Genomic DNA, 18,091 nt, shown 5'->3' on the forward strand with positions numbered 1-18,091 from the left:
AAATACAAGAGACAAGAAATCATTTCATATCGATATTCATTTATTTATTTCCTAGGAGAAAACCAGGTACTAAAATCCAAAGAAACCCCAGTGATATGTAACCACAGATGTTGGTACGACCTGAGATGTTTTATTCACAACGTGAAGAATAGAGACATAATCTTAAACATACCAGCACTGGTGCACTATAACTCTGGAAACAGCACGACAGTGGATCTGACAGAAGATCAGTTAGGTAGTACCTAACTGAGTTGACTTGTCCTTTCCTGCTCTGAGCCACTCGGTAGTAGTTGGAGGGAAGCAGCTCTCAGCAGGACCTCTCTTTCACAGAATTTTGTCCAGTGTTAGTGGTGTAGTGGCTAGACCAAAACAACCAAAAACATGCTCACATGCTACAAGAACAGCGTTCTTGTGAGTGACTGCCCATCTATCTTTGTTCTACGTTTGGGCAGTAAATGGAGGTAAGGCCTACAGAGACATTAATTTCCAGACGACAAAGCTACTAATTTGAGAGCATTACGAATAATCCTATCTGTTGTCAACTGTTAAAAAGACTAGGTCTGTGGATTAAAAAGTTAAGAATTGTTGAACCAGACAGAAGCCTAAGTTCATAGGTCTGTCTGTCCTCATTTAAGCCTTTAAAAAGTTTTGTAAAGGAGAGTCTACTGGAAAATGAATAATCGATAAATCCAAATAATTGATAAATTGATAAACTCAAGTTAATTAACAGAAACAATGAACTGTCCTTACCTCAGCATTGAAGTTTGTACTACATTTTTGGAGTCGAATTGCCAGTATGATGTTGAAGGATATTGAAGAGAATATCTAGATTATTTTTTTTCCCTCGACCTCCTCCCATTCTGATGCTTTGCCGCAGACAGCATGTATTTATTCTACCGTAGGAGAGCACTAAGACTGGAGCAAGGCTATGCTGTACTCAGATGGAAGACTTTACAACCAAAGAGAAACAATCAGCCTTTGATAGAAATCCATCATGTGGTTTCATTATATGAATAATATTCTCACCTTCTACAAGCAGAAAACTAAGCTCAAAATTAAGTGATTCATCTGAAGCTAACAACAACAAAAAGTCCAGAAAGGAACTGTGTAGAGGCCTCCAGTAAGGTACACTAAGAACTGACTGAACCTTCCTATGCAGTCTTGTAAGAGTTGTCATCTTTTCTACCTATCTCCCTACCTACGTATCTATTGTCAGATTTGGGCTTCAGGTTATTGCACACTTCTTGGGTAACAGGGTCTGTGCATCACTGAACACTGTATCACCAGATCTAATAACTAATGGAAGACAATAAAGACACAAAGGAGTGCCCACAAGCGTTAAGCCATCAAAGTCCACTATATATTGGGGAAAACCTTTTCCTGCTGTGAAGGAATGCACTGATTTGTTCTAACTACTTAATTACGAAATTCAAATAATTTTATACAGGTAGTACAGTTACCAGTAGAGCACGGTGAAATACTGGGGCCAACTAATCATCAACATAATACAATGGGCTGCAGTGATTATGCTACAGGCCTTTTCATTGCAGAGCTATAAAGATACGACACGTGCTTAACAAGTTTCTGCGAGTGGCAAGTTTTGGATGTACAAAAAGAATGACCACTCATAGGATGCACACTGCAGACCCAAGTCTGAATTTTCTATGGGCATCTTAGCTTTACGCACTGAAAAAGATTCCATTTACAATGAATATTTTCCAAGACATTAAGAGAACCCAAAACTACTAATATATTCTCACATAATATGATGCCTGCTAAGTCTTAATTAGTTACAAGAAAAATCAGAAAGAAACAAAACTCGGAGAGCAGGTACTTTGCATAGACATTGGAAAAAGTATTTAGATGCAGTAAGGATTGAAAATTAAGTTTCCACTATGCTGCAGCTCCCTGCTGTGAGCACTACGCTCCACACACTCCTTACTTCCCCTATCACCTTGAGATTAGAGCTACAGATCCTGTATTTCATAAAAAGTCCACAAGACAGAAGTGCTAGAACAACGCAAACCGCAAAGGACCTGCTGCAGACAAAGTCCCACCCACATCTCCTGGCAGACCAGGGCATCTACTTGCCCTTTACTCGGGGCTATGCCCAAACCCACACAGTGCACAGCCACATCTATCATTACTATAGCAGGCTTTACAACACGTTAACTCCACAAATATATAACATATTATAGTGAATGCTTCTGCAAAAATAAGATAGAGTTCATTTACTTTGAGGTTTATGTGTTTTTTTAATACCTCCACCGCATATTTTAGTTTAAAAAATTTCATATAGACATTTAACCTTATTTAAATATTGCTCAATATTTACTATTAATAATGATTCTTAGAATAAAGACTTAAAATTTATTTACTACTTAAGACTCCTAAAACATTCGAATATGCAAGTGCACATTCAAACTGGTAACAGACACTTCTTTTTTATTCAGAGAGAATTACCTATAAGGAGTTTGAGAAGCAGATTATGTTGGACAACCAAGATATTAAACAGAATTTAACACGGTGACACTTGCTACTCTGTGTCAATCTGCATCTTTTAGTTTCTCCAAAATATTTTTTCCATTAAATGTTTAAACCTCATCATAACTAGCAAACAGATTCATGTATCATTGTAATGGTTAAGAAGTTGTCTCAAAAAAAAAAAATCCTGGTGTTCCTACTGGTTTTCAGTCTGCTTTTGAGTGTGCAAGTCTCCACTTTTAGTAGTGTCCTTTCCTCACATCTCAAAACTCCAACAGCCTATTTACCATGTTAATGTGTATTAAACTAAACAACCGCAGTAACCTTATAGAAGATTAAAATCCAATCACTGTTGCACAGCAAAACTTAAAAGTACTATAAATACGACCGTTAGCCTGGCTACATGGAAGGTGGTGTGATGAAGGCTCCGATGAATCAAGCACGATTTGCAGCAGAAATACCCAACAAAACCAGCGCACAAAAGCACTCTGAGGAAGAGTGCAGCAGCTCATCTTTACTAACTCTTGCTTTCTAGAGCTGAAAGGCACATACTCAGTGATCTGCCATGTAACAGAACTCTGTGTGAACTACAGAGCGTCTCTGAATTGGCAAAGTCAGTTTTAGAAAGTAAACTTTCAAATATAAAATTATTATTTTAAAATACAGGTACAAATTCTATGGAGTCCCGCAGGATTTAAAGACAATTTCTTTGGTAATCTTCTCATTTCTGGTATTTTTTTCCTGAAATATGGGGCTTCCTACTTCTGAAAGTACTTAAGAAGAGGCAAAGAATCAAATACAGTAAAAGCACATGATACTTTTAGCAAAGCTGACTTACCAAGGCAAGCAGTCTACTACAGAGCGCTCAGATACACACGGTTCCTCTAGAGGGAATCTCCTCACACGCTCTTATTTTAAAGACATACTGAAGGAGAAGAGCACCCTCACAAGTAACAGCCAGAGAACGAAAGGCAGATGAATAGATTTGTTTTGATTTTTAAACAGAATTAAAACCAACCAAGCAACAAACCTCCAACATAGCGCAAATTAGAGCTTTTGAAATTAAAATGACCTCGCACAGCCAGAAAGGTGCAGCACCGCTGAAATCTGATAGCTATAATCCAGAAGAAGAAATGCTGGAACATGTACAGCTGAAGTCTGCATAATAAAATAATCATCTTTACATAGAAAAGCAATTAGAAAGAAGAGATCACACTAAGATCTTAGTTGCTTGCCATGCTAGAAGGTACAATCATAGTTATTTAGGAATAACACAACCGATAGCAGCGCGTTGCTATCAGCGTACGCTATCGCCTCAATAACTACAAAGGACAAAAGTAGACCAAAAATCAGAAAAGCTCACCACTTCTTCATGCCTGCATTTTCTCACATTAATTCCATTAATCTGTTATGAAAAAGATAAAGAGAAGACTTACTCTACATTTCATAAGTATAGATTTCATTTCACTTTTCTAGAAAAATATAAACAAAAGAACTTGCTATTTTACTCACCTGTAGAATTGCATCTCCTATAAAGAGCAAACCTGAAAGTTCCGCTGAAAACAGAAAGCATATTTTTCACTCATTTTGTTCAAAACGATTTGTGTACATGTATTCCTACTTACATTTTTACCTAATCTTTTAAAAATTTAAACAAAAAACTATTTAAAAACTCAACATACAACTTTCTAAGAAATTATTTGTTGGTTTTTTTTTTAAATCCCCAAATACTGGCATATCAGTGTTCCAGCCCAAGTACAAGACTATGAAATATCTTCTGTGGGTCACTAGCACCTTTCAGGCCATTATGGTGAGGTACAACCACTTGTCTGACTGGAAAATGACTGCAGGACGAGGTCCTATTTGCCTCTGTGAGATCGTTTCTTACAAACTCTGAAGAAAAAGCAACATGGAGACTCCAGAGTTATTTATGAACAGCAAATTTAACTCGTAAGCTTTTAGCAAAGATACTTTAGATCCTACATCTTTGATAAACTCAGTGGAGTATTTGTGCTGGATAACACTTTATATGCTGAAGAGCTAGAGAATTGGTCTCTTGTACAAAATCACTGGCCAGACTGAATTTGATTTTTAAAACAAAGCTATACTCTATAAATCACAAAGGAATTTACAAAATCTAATTCTACAGCTGCAATTTTTAAATATTGGGTTCTCGTACAGAGCTGTCTAATGAAAACACACAGTATAAATACACAAGAAATATAACAAAGTTTATTTCAGTGTATATAAAGAATAATCCCTAACATGAGAACTAAGAAATGTTAACAGATTGTATGGGATTATTTATCTGGAACATTCCAAAAGGCATAGAAGACACTGTCTAGAAAAGACCAGAATTAGATGTGATCCAAAAACTTTATTCACTTGAGGTGTAAAACTGGAATCAATATGGACATAAGTTATGATACTTAAGTACACAAATGAAGGAATGCACCCATTAGTGAGATGCAAGAAATTATTGGAGGATAAACATTGATTTTTTTTTTCCTTAAATAAATGTATATCCCAATATTCTTTTTCAGACACTGGGCTGGCATTAACACTTCATATATGACCTAATGTGCTCACGTAAGCACCTTATCTGCATTACTGGTTTCAAGAATTGCATCAAATGTCACATTCCTGTATAGAAGTCCAAAGTAACACTGGAGTCAACTGGGAGAAGGGCAGAACCAAGCCTGCAGAATTTTGACGTACAGGCTCATCTTGACATACCAGACAATAGTCTCCCACACAAGAGATGTCCCTCTAAACCATCTCTCACAAAATCAGCAGGATTTTTATTGAAAGCCGTAACGGAGATTATATTTCAGCTAGGTATTGAGGTTAAAAATAATGCATCAGCTACTGCAGCAAAAAAATAACGACAAAAATAAAAGAAAACAGTGTGCAATTTCGTGCGCTCAATTAAACTGAAGTCCACCTTTCTTATATTTCCTGTGGTGCTTAATAGCACTTTAATAGCTAGTGGGGGAAATACACTCCACTTTATGACGTGCTACGTACTTACATGTATACTGAAAAGAATGGAGTCACAGGTATAACTTCTAAAGGTTAACCTCCCTGCCTTCCTTAGGGGCTCAGCCACGCTGCTCTATAGCCTCCCTACATACAACTTGCACATCTCCCTTTCAGGGCTGGCTTTCCGTTTTCAGTATGCTGATTCCCCTGTAAGTCTCTTTATCTATGTGGGTGAAAGAGATTTTTTTTATGCTGGCACATTTTAATTGTGCAGATGCAGCATCACAGAATTACTGAATTACAGATGGAGAGAAATCCTTCCAAGTTTATGTGTCTGACCTTACACAAATGTACACAAATATACACAAACAGATATTAAATACACCAGGCGAGTACTGATTCACAAGCTTCATCTCTTATCATTGCACACATCATGAGCTGTTTAATCATTATCCAACTTCCTAGACATTATATCATTCCAACAAGTTCATAACATTAACAACTAAAAACAATAGAGAGATTCAGCACCAGCTCTGCTTGTATTAAAAACCCGGAATGGTTAAGATCTTAGAGAGGCCAAGTTTTACTGTGCACGAGGTGCTGCAAAGGCTTACAGAGCATGGCATCTAATGCCGAAAGAACATCAGGGTGGTATCAAGGTCTTGCCATTACCCACTCCTGCCCCAGCACTACCCTACTAACCAGTACAAAAACCCATGCATGTGTTACCGTGCTTTAATGGCCAAATATTGGAAATCAAGCCACAAAATCATTAACTTTTGTTAAATTTCTACAACATTTTCATTCTCTAAATACCTTCCAATTTCTCTCCTAAAAAATAATGTTTTACAAAAACCTTTCTAAAACAATCATGTTGAAGACTGTTTACAGAATATTCCAATAATAAATTCTATACTTTTTTCAGTGAACAGTTCTCAGGAAAAGAGAGATCATAATGACATGGAGAGAGACATGGTACACCAAAAGTGTTTGTTTAACACTTCCTGAAGAATCTCAAGATTTAGTGCACCTTGCTTTAAGGAACATTTCAAAACACAGTGTTCTAATCTGACACCCACCTCTTTGTTCTTTGGAAATCTTAGAAATGACCACTGGAATATTATGTTCTGCTCCACCCTGCAAACAGAATAAATGGCAATCTCATCAGTCACTGGAAATATCTTTTTGCTTCAAATTGTATTTTTCCCTTTCTCTAACTGCAGTTTGAAGCAGGACTGAGAAAATAACTGATTCTGCATTTCCTTTTTTTTTTAAGATAATTATTTGATTGGGATTAATTCCTTATTGCCTCTTGTAAAGAAGTTCTCAGTTGCCATTGTCAGCTCAGGAAGTAAACTGAATGTTGTTCAAAACTCTACAAGACTTGCAAAACAAAACAAAAAAAAAAGACATCAGTTTCTGCTTTGAGTATGAAAACATGCCCTGCAAAAGCAAAATGGCCATCACCCTCCAAAGGCAGCCCCGCTGTGACCACTTGGTTCTCATGCTGGCAAGAAAAAGGTAAACAGAAGTCCAAAAATGCAAGTTTGGACTTTTCATCTCAACAGTAGCCTTTATTGGTTTCCGTCTGTGTCACACAAACACAAAGAGCGAGCAAAGCAGTGGGACAAATAAAAAGGAACAGGAAAAGGAACATTAAGAATTGGAACTGTAGTGTTCAATAAACGGGGAGAAATAAAGCAAAGCTAGACGGTAATTCAACAGTTCAACAGCAGTTCAGTGGTGTTGCTCCATTCAATTCATCCTGTTGGGACTGGTAGCATTCACGGAGCTTAAGAATAAAGTATTAAAAAGAAATCTTGAATAAAAAGGAAACACGAAGGAAAAGAAAGGTAAATATACAGACACAGAAATATTTTTGCTCTGTAGAGAGCATCAAAGTGTAAGCCTGAATGTAACCGGTACAAATTCGGATAATCGGAAATGACAGTCTGCCACACTCTTAGCATGCCTAGGAATCCTGGCTGGGGGCTTGATTACTCCTCAGCAGCCAGACTTTTCTTTGGAAACAATTGCTTCCTTAGGTCCAGGCATCCGGTGTTGAGGTGTGGAAACGACTGACATGGGCTTTTTGATGGTCTAAGGAACAGTACGTACCCCTTCTTCATGCAATAACAGTTGTTTGAAACTTGACAGACTCCTGCACTCAACAGCTATTTCTGGCACAGAATAAAGATTCATTTCCTGATAAACTGTAGAATTTCAGATTGGATTCAAGTTCCTTCTGCTAGTGGCTATCAATGCAAATGGTTACAAAACTTCTGAGTCAATAGGCTTCTCAGTAATATTACAATTAAATGTCTACAAGACAAGCTCTACTGGCATTGCACCTATTGTCATGAGTATTGACAAGCACAATACATATTGATATTTGTAGCAAGGACTGAATATTCCCTCCACAAAGGTCACCTTCCTGTCAGTCAGGTTTAAAGATGCATTCAGACTAAACAAACTGCAGCATTATACCTTGTGGTTGAACCTCTTTCACCAGAGGAACAGCAACAGTAAAATTTGACTTCACTTAAGATAATCAGTTCACGCTCACTAGCTTTTTAAGACTTAACCTACACCCTCCAGATTTCTCCATAGTCACATGCACATTTAATTACTTCCAAATGTTTCAAATAATTTTGTCAGTTCCCCTCCTAAGCCTCCACTGCTACACAGAGATTACACTACCCAGGATATCTGAAGCTCAAAGGAGCACAAAGCTCAGTCAGAGCTAACATGGGTCCTTTTTCTCAGTAAAATGGCCTCTCTCCCTCCTCAGACTCAGCTCTCCAGTAAAGAGGAAAATTACTGTTACTACAAGCCAGCCAGAAATGCACACACGTGATCATTCCTCTCTTACTCACTATATGCACCTAAATCCGTTTACACTGCAGATTTGATGAAGCGTTCGGTAATGTCCTACTAAAGAAAACGATCTCTTCTGTCTGCATCCCAGTCTGGCCAGTACGAAGGAATCCTTTAAAATCATTAGTCATAGGACATGTTGCCTGCTATTCCAAGAAACAAAAATTCAAAATGGGAAAGAGAAAATAGTCGATCACCTATCTGTACTGAGTCCTGGAGAAGAAAAAGTGTACGCGTGTCTAAAATCTTGTTCTATAGACTCAGGAGAAAGAAACCTCTGGGAACAAAGGCCACTTTTCCATCGTTTTAAATTTTCCCTCCCTCTAGTGTGGACATGTAGTTAGAACCTTAGACCAGAGGAGGGAACGCAAATATCACAGAATCATCTGGGTGGAAGAGTCCTTTAAGATCACGGAGTCCAACCGTTCCCCCTGCACTGCCAGAGTCCCTAAGTCATGTCCCTCAGCACCACATCTACACGTCTGTTAAACACTTCCAGGGGTGGGGACTCCACCATCTCCCTGGGCAGCCTGTTCCAATGCTTAACAATCCTCTCTGTAAAGAAGTTTCTCCTGATACCTCACCTCATCCTGTCACTTATTACATGCTAAGTAATGGTGCTGAAGTCCTAATGGCTCAGACTTCTTCCAGACCCTAACAACAATCTTTGTTATGCAATTTTTCCTTCCTCATTTTTCCTTAAGCAGTCAAGGATGAGCCTGGAATAAAGGCAGTGCCCACCTGCAGAGGTGACCCTGCTAGAAGAGGCAGAGGCAGCTCTAAGCAGTGGCAGCTGTTTGAAGGTCACCGTCCTGGATGTTGGCCATTACTGGTGGGAGGTCACCCATACCTCCTTTCAAAGTATCTCATGATACAGTTCTAAAGATTTTTTTTTTATCCTAGGCTTTTATACATGAGGTTTTTATTCTGAAGTCTCAGTCATATGAAAAACTGGGCAACTGAAATTAGTAACTTTTATTGACAAATGCTTGTTTTGTGTTTGGCTCCTAGTAAGAAAAATACTTCGTTTTTTCCAAGCAGAGAAAGTTTATAAAAAATTAGAATAATTGTTGGTCTTTGCCATCCTCAGAGTTATACAACACAGGGGACTTTTTCACTTCACACTAAAAGGCAACATTTATTCCAACAACTAAAACGGGCTTGTTTTGAAGTCTAGTGGAGCAACATGGCTCGTGTCTGAGGATAAACCGTCTTCCCAAGAGAAAGAAAAAGGGTGAATTGGTACATGCTGCCTATTGGAAGCAGCCCATGTAAAGCTCTGATCTGGAAAGCTCTGGACTGTCTTTGATAATACTAGTTGGCGTAAGCCAAAACCATGCCAGGAATCACACTAGCAATTAATACGCATAACAACGTGCCAACATTAACTGGCACTATTAGACTTTTCTTTTTAATGGAATAGCGTAGCTGGTACCAAAATGCCACTTTCAAATGCTTTCAACGGCAACTTTCACAAGTACACAAGCCTGTAAATATGAAAAAATAATTTTTAAAGGAAAAGCTAAATGAATCATCTATTAAAAATTTTTAGGTTGTTTTTTTTTTTTTTTTTTTTTACTTTTTTGTTGTTTCAATTTGAAACATGGACAAAATCTGTAAATAAAAAAATATCACAGAATGAATGAAGAGCAAGAGAATCATCTAAGTACGTAAGTGCGAGCGGGAGAGGTGCACATGCTTGCTTTAGAGATTTTTCATCAAGTCAAACTTTGAGAAGTTAGGCCAAGTCTCAACAGACCTGTGATGCTGTTCATCATTTAAAAAGAACGATGAGAACAGAGGCAACAGAGGAAAATGGCACTGCAGAGAGTCCTGGAAGCCAGGAGTCAGCCTGTAACTGCAAACCTTAATTTTCTTAATGAACTATCAATTATATTTTCTACTTCTGCAAGAAAACTATGTTCCAGTTACTGAGAAACAAGATGTTCTTTCAGTAGTCATACACTTAGCAGCTTTTTGTGTCAAATCTCTGCAGCTCAAACTTGTCAGAGATGTGATAAATGACCGAAATATTACACTGTACTTATCAAATCCTACATCTAACTCCATGGCTATTCCTTCACACACAGAAGTTTATTACTGAGGATTCTAAAGGGGCCTCAGAAATTAAAAAGATAATTCCTTCTGAAGAGCATAAACCAGATCGGTTCTGCTTCAAATTCAATCACATTTTTACCATTAACTTCATTTTACTGAAGTACAGCAAAACACAAAACAGGGGGTTTTATGTTGTTTTTTCAAACCTTCTAAGAGTGAATTATAAGCAATTTTTTAAGGATTTAAGCTTGGATCTTGTGTAAAAATCAATCTCACGGGCAGGTTTTTTTAAGCAGTTAGCTGAATATCTGATTTTTTACAAATGTAGTTTACAAATATAGGTTATAACACAAAAGAAGAGAGTTCCCCTCATAGACAAGTCACCAAAAGATAACTAGACAGTTTCATTTTGGAATGTCACCTTCTGCTTCTCAGAAAAGAATAAATTCCAAGGGTCCAGAACACTTAAGGTGGGATACAACACTTACAAAATTTCCTCAAGAAAATTGAAAATTGACTTGATCACATGAGATTTCTGATAGCAAATGAGTGATTAAGTTAGTAGAAAAAAAGTGACAGCCTGGAACCGAATGCCAGAACTAGACAAACAAGCAAATATTTTAAGGTGAGGGTCATGAATCACTGTACAGCTGTGATTCACACGTCGGACAAAGGGCATCCTCTGATACACACCACTGCCAGAAAGAAAGTCTTCAGAGAAGCCCCATCTTTAAATAACGTGAGAGTAGCAAGACAACAGGAACTACTGTGGTATGCGGGGTTGTGGGAGACAGAGTCACTGAAACGAGGAGGAAAGGCCCCAGTCCTCACTCCTGGAGGGTGACTTGCAGACCTCTACTTCAAGGCACTATTACAAACTAAATAGTTTTCTATTTAAAACTAATAATAATTATAAATCCTTTATTGAAGTGCAGGGATTTTCCAGAACAAAACAAGCTGTTATTCATCTGCCAGGGGAAGCACGTCATGATTGAGCAGTAACTGATAAACCAGAAAACTGGCACTTTTCAGAATATTTGGAATTGACGTTGAAACTTCACAGCATACCTAAGAAGTCCATTTCAGTGAGTCTTCATAAAGTTTGCCTACCAAACTACAAAAACCATTAAAGTTACAGTTTAAAGTTGTTTCTTACTAGTAGCTTAAAATTATAATAGCAGATGATATTGATTAATCACTGTTTTACATTGTGCTGGCTATCCAATTGCTTGTCACTCTGAGAATGTAGGACTACTAATAAAGGGACCTAGGAAAAAAGGTCCCACATTCATTACATTTTAAAAATACATAATTTAAAATCATACTGCTCGATACACATCAACATCCCAGACCACAGAACTCTTACTTGCCATTTTCACTATCTAGTCTACACCATCCAAGTATCTTTGAGTTTCATTTGTTGTAACAGATTTTCTATTTAATGACATCTGTTGAAGGGATTTCATCACTTGATAGTTAGTTATTCGAAAAATTAAACCCAAAATTTGTCTAGTCAAGCCTGAATTTATCTAACTTCACCTTCCTACTACTTAGATTAATTTTGATCAAAATATCTACACAATAAAATAAAGCTAGAAAATGTTTAAATAAAAAATTTAAAACCTTTATTTCGAAAATCTATTGTAGATACTTCAAATACACTTGATATAGTTATTTATTGTTTTGTTTTCTATTGCGACAGGATCTTACTGGGAAAAAAAAGATAAATACCCTTCTAGGCTGAATTCACAATCTGTTTTGGCACTTTTAAATACTTTTGTAACTTTCAAGAATTTTCTTCAGAATCGTGGATATCTTGCTCCACTAATTTAAGAAAGACCATTGCACATTCACTATTTAATTTATATTTCTCAATGGTGTTTATTTTATACAACATACCTGATACTTAAATAATGGCATCCTGAGCTTGACAGCAACTTTAATTCTAAAAGATAACCCATTGTAAGGTATAGCTGAAAAAATCCATTTTAGTTACTCTTGACGAGATTTGCTCTTCAAACCTCCAAAGTCCTTTCCCTCAACAACTTGCTTAGCAGCAGCTAAAAAACCTCTCTCATTTACCCATATATTTGATTTTACGGTGACACACATTACTTCATCATTACTCAGTGAACTGTAACCTGTAATGATATTGGAGCAAAGTAACTTGTGCTGATGACTAAACTCCTAAGAAACTTTGTCCACAAAGTAGCAATTAGTTTTCCTTGAATAAGAGTCTTTAGCAGGTCAACAAGATAACAGCAAGTGGACCGAGATATTTTTTAAGTAGTAGTATTTCTGTTCAGCGATACTCTTATCAATGACAACACAAGTGCACATTAATCCCTCTTCTGAGTCACTTCTTACAAGGTCAGCACGAGCAGATGTTCACGGGAAAGTCTATACTTTCACCTTTTACGCATAATTTAGGCCGCTCTGCAGTCACATGAAGTACACTTCAGTTTTCTCACTGCTATCTTGAGACTGAGGACTGCTGTGTTTAGAAGATAAAATTAATATTTTGTCGTCTACACACCAAGATTCAAAAGTAAGGTAAGGTTTTTAAAATCATAATTATGATGGCAAAAAATTAACAACCCCTCTTCCCTTTCCTCATCCCTCCCTTCATCAAAAAGAATCACCTATACTACATATGTGCTCAAATCTTACTGAAGAAAGAAAAACTATGATAATATAATAAATTGCTGTCTTTGCCTAATCTACAGCAAAATAAACAATAAAAAAGCAGTAACAAATTCTGTCCTGCTAATGAATAGCCGTGACTTAATGTGCTATTCTTTGTAGAATTGATGATGACCTTATTGGCTGTTCCATGTGCCTGCCACTGTAATTTAGCATTCATTAGTAACCACTTAAATTAGAGTGCTGTTGAACACAAGTACAGTCTGTGCAGTTGCAAACACTCTTCTAATCTCAGATCGAGTCTTATCACAGAGTTGCTCAGCTTGAATCTTTCGGCAACGCCTGCCATTCCATAGGGCATCACAGTTGTTGGCTGCCTACTGAGACAGGATTTAACATCCTAGAATGTATTTGCTCTTTTGTTTCTAGTCCTTTAAGATATAGTCTGTCCTCAATAAAATTAACAATACATTTTTTGTGTAACATGGAATAACAGACCAAAAAAATCATCCTACCTTTATACTTAATCCAAATCCTCCTACAGTCTGTCTTCTAATTGTTACTGTTCTTTCCTGAAAAATAAATAAGTCAAGTTTTGTTGGATTTACTGGTTTTTGCCATAACTTCTATATTCACACTGCAATAAGATTTTTCTTCCATCCGACACTGACTTTAGTTGTGAGTTCCTGAATGCGAAAATCCCATGAAACCTACTCTGCAGAGGAAAAAGGCAAAATCTGGAAGAAAAGCAGAGGTCTCGTCTCAGACAAAAATTCATTTGTTTGATTCATGCCACACTAGCAAGTACTGCAACGCACTCAGAACAGAACTGAAGAGTTTAACAGTTAGTGCACACCACAAACATTTCAGAGGTCTTAACCTCGCCTAGTCCTAAACCGGTCCCACATGCAGCCTGAGTGCTGCGTGCTGACCTACATAAACTGCACTCCTGTGGTGTATTTTCCACTTTAGCTTCATCCAAAAGGAATACAACTTCTGTACTCCAAGACCACTTAGTGATATGAACCAAAGCATGGTACGTGATCCAGAGATATTAATTTCAAAGTTCGGTACCAATCCAAATAAAAAAACCCCTCATACAAATACAGCCACTACTGACCTCGGAGCTATGGCTTAGAAATCATAACCAGTGATTTAAAGGCTGTCGTTACAGACAGAATTATTTAAGGCAGCTCATTATTTTCCTTTTATTGCTCATCCTAAAATCTGTTGCGTAAAAACTGTAGGTTAGTCTCTTAGATACGAACATTTACAAAACTAACTTTTTTTCTAGTCTCTCTTAGCGACTTTATCCCAAATAGCACTTGGAATTAGTCAGTTTGGTTAGCGGTAACAAATCCTAGTAGTAGATATACCATACGTCCAGATTAAAAAAATCTGAGTATTCCATATATTCATAAGACCTCTACACGTAGTCTAGATTTTATACTCACTTCACTATTTATATTGCATAGCATAATCTACATATATATATTAGCTATATATGTTCACATATTCAGCACAGATTACCAGAGCCAGTCAGATTTTAATAAATCCCATCAGAAACATACCAGTGACAGAGAGAATGAAATACCTACAGAACTATTTTTCCATTCCTTTATATACAGAAAGGAAAAGAAAGGATGTAGGGCTACTGCATAAGAGTCTTGAAAAATTGGTACGGCTGAATTTGGGGGAAAATCCAGTTGTCCTCTTTCTTTTTCACATATGTGACAAATGAATTGTGTAACTGCAGGAAGAGCAAGCATAAACTAATCCAATGCTTTGGACGGCAAGACAAAATGGATTGCCTAAAATGAGACTTTCCATTCATTTATTTAGGCTAATGCTTATAAAAGTTTTATCTAAGACAGAGGTATACAAGTTTGCTGTTAAATGGCCAAATATTTCAATTTATTTATTTTTAACATTTGAAATCGATGAAATAAATACATTCTTATATTTGTAACCCACATATGAATGCATAGCATGGCAGAGGAATATACGGCTGTCCTGTTTCACCATGTGTTTCTGTGCTGTTCAGAAGGACCAGAAGAGCCTTCTTGGCTCTCAACTCACACCATCTAAATGAAGGTCACAGAAACTGAGTTCAGTCCACAAAGTTATTTCACTTCAGGCCACAAATGAGACTTAGAAAACCCTCTGTCTGCCAGGAGGTTTCAGCCACATTCAGGATAAACCAATACAGGCCATGGTCCGTTGTGTGGTCTAAGCTGAGTTTACACAAATGAACACGGAACACTCAGGTTTGGCTCCACTGGTAGCTGTACTTTTCCAGTTAACTCCTGTTAGCTCCTTTCCAGCTCCAACTTGTGCTGGACTAGAAGCTTGACTCGTACACTCCAGTCAATACATTCTAGTATTTTTGTAAGACATGCTCAGATCCAATAGTAAATACTGGTGTTACCTAAGATAATGTTGAAAAATAGTAACCTTTTAATAAAGGTAAAGTGGTTTGATTAGTATTAACTATGAATGGAATAAATAATAACCCACTTTACAGTTATATCTCGAAGTAGTATGCTCAGAGAAAAACAGAAATCATTGTTAAAGTTTGTAGTTCATAATATGTCAGTAGTCACTGAGAAGTTTAAACAGTTGCATCTGAATACTTTCTAAGCTTGAGCTAGGCTTTTAAAAAGCCTAATTGAAAGGTGCAGAATAGTTCTATCCTTGTTGTCTTACACACACAAAGTATCCATATAAAAAAGTAATAAAATATTCTTTCTGGTTTTCACTCAAGCAAAGGCAGAGTCAAGACTACATATTCTTCACAGCATGATAGCCAACAATTACAAACATGCAAACAATAAATGATCTTCAAAAATACAAATCAGAATTACAGAAGACCTACATATTTCATTAGTAAACCATCAATAATCCCCTGGTCTGTGATTCTAAACCTCACATAAGCAATACAGCAGAACAGACCTGGAAGCATCACAGATTTCATAAACTGGAATTTTGGCTCAGGATCAGACCCCAGCTCTGATCAGCTCCTCTTTCTCCAAAAGTTTAGAAGGAAAATGACAGCACTCATCTAAACACAGTTAATCCATCTGAGACATTGATCAAGGCAAGTTTTCACCTGTAATCAGTAAACAAAACTAAATACATTCCATCAGGTAAGTTAAAGCAGCTGCCCAAGTTAGGTGATGATCATCTTCATCATCAGTGTCCTCCACTGAGTAGAGAGTCAGGACATCAAATTTAACTTTGGAAAGACAAATCCTTCCCTTCAGAGCTGCAAAATATCTACCATCAAAATACTTGTTAAAGTTACCAGCTTTGAAATGTTTTGCCAGAAAACACCTTTATCTGAGTAGGTTTTTCTTTGGGGCTTGCATGTGATTCACAAAACACCCAAACTAAGCTTCATTTTCAGTGACATGTTCAACCAAGGTGAACTGAATAAACCTCATCTGCAAAGGACTGTGTTTTAATCTAAGATAACATTTCTAATACAACAAATTAGTTTGACCAGCAAACTGAAGCAAAATATTTTGTTCTGATGACTTTAACTAGCATTTCAAATGAACAATAACAATAATAAAACTATTAGACCTGAGAAAAGCATTTTAATTTTTAAAATGTTTTACAACTATTCATTAATAAAATACGGTGACAACTCTGGAAGGCAACACATTTTGTACTAGTAAAGAAGTGCTCCAAGTATCCTGATGGACCATTTGTGCTCTTCCAGGTTAAAGGCAGAGCTGTCCCTTTGATTCCAACTATCTGCTTAAAATAAAAATCTAACTAAAAAAATCTGTGCCGGTTGCAGATTTGTCTCAATATTCCTTGGTTTCTCTTTCCCCTCAATTAGTGCAGCATAGTATCCTGTGATTGAATTTGCAATGGGTTTGGAAAAGCCCAAAGCAACTACATTTCCAAGTTTACAAATTAAAACTTGATTCCGATAAAAAGCTACTTAGTTCAATACCAAGACGATACAAAATGTCCGTGAGTCTGTAATCTCATTATCACATTTGCCATCTACATTACACCAAAAACAGGGGAAGTCAGAGCTCTCAGGAGACTCAAACACGAGATTCAGAGCATTGTTTAGAAGCTACTTCCCGGAACAGAGCAAAAATAGTTATCATTTTATTGAAAAACTCAAAGCTGCTGCCAAGCTGTCAGCACTTCCATGCCTCTAACTCAGAAAATTCCTCATCCACACAAATGTTCATTGACTGGAAAGGAGAGCTAAGTTCTGCCAAAAAAAATATTCTTCGTCAGAACTTTGCAGTGAAACAGCAGCAGTATTACTAGGCTTTCACTAAAGATGCATTAAAATTTCTCCTTAAAAATGTATGATCTTCTTGAGATCACGGACATCATCTTCAATGGTATCTGAAGGGAGGAACAACCGTGTGAGCACACATAACAGTAAATAGTTTGGAAAGGAAAACACAGAACCCTATGTAATCATTAACTACTTACATTTAGTCAAGAGTTAATGTTATTTTTAACAGTTAAATCTTCAGGCACAGTAAAGATTCAGGTATTTCACACTGACTGGTATGTGATGTAAAATAAAGTTTATCTTTGCCTAAGCGATTCTTCCCAATAATGATTAGTAATACTTTCAAATTATTTATTTTGTGTACTATAAACCATTAATCTAATAATTACATCTCTATGAAATTGGTCAAATAAAGTTTGACTAAAGCGATGAAGAAACTTCAAAACTTCATAAAACTGAGTTAACAGTATGTGAAACTTCAGTAGTCCATTACTCAACCTTGTTACTTGGATAAAAATATTACATTTTCAGTTTGGGACACCGGTGTGTCTGGCTATTCATCTTACAAGAGCAAAGGTAGGAAGAATTCCTTTGTCTAGGTACAGACGGAAAACTAACCCTCTTTTCACAGTGGATAGAACAGACACCAAGCTACTACACATGTGGAAGAACGTGGAAAAAAGTTGAATGGGTGCAGAATAAAACAGTAGGTGGGAAAAGAGGGATAGACATGGAGAGGAATCTGCAGTAGCACATTGACATGGAAACATGTAGGGA

The 18,091-nt window shown here is 36.9% G+C and overlaps 1 protein-coding gene across 1 annotated transcript in view; it reads right to left on the bottom strand.

Annotated features, from left to right (window-relative positions):
* SNTG1 (syntrophin, gamma 1) overlaps positions 1-18,091 on the bottom strand; it is a gene marked incomplete at its 3' end in the record, with an annotated part of 58,830 nt that overhangs the window by 25,721 nt on the left and 15,018 nt on the right. Inside the window, exons 3-6 of the mRNA XM_010137466.1 lie at positions 13,560-13,616; positions 6,546-6,603; positions 3,997-4,040; positions 3,848-3,889 (exon numbers count right to left, since the gene is read on the bottom strand). Coding sequence (XP_010135768.1) covers positions 3,848-3,889; positions 3,997-4,040; positions 6,546-6,603; positions 13,560-13,616 — 201 coding nt within the window. The remainder of the gene's footprint in view (positions 1-3,847; positions 3,890-3,996; positions 4,041-6,545; positions 6,604-13,559; positions 13,617-18,091) is intronic.

Source organism: Buceros rhinoceros, unplaced genomic scaffold (genome assembly GCF_000710305.1).
Source record: "Buceros rhinoceros silvestris isolate BGI_N320 unplaced genomic scaffold, ASM71030v1 scaffold3136, whole genome shotgun sequence".
Lineage (NCBI taxonomy): Eukaryota > Metazoa > Chordata > Aves > Bucerotiformes > Bucerotidae > Buceros > Buceros rhinoceros.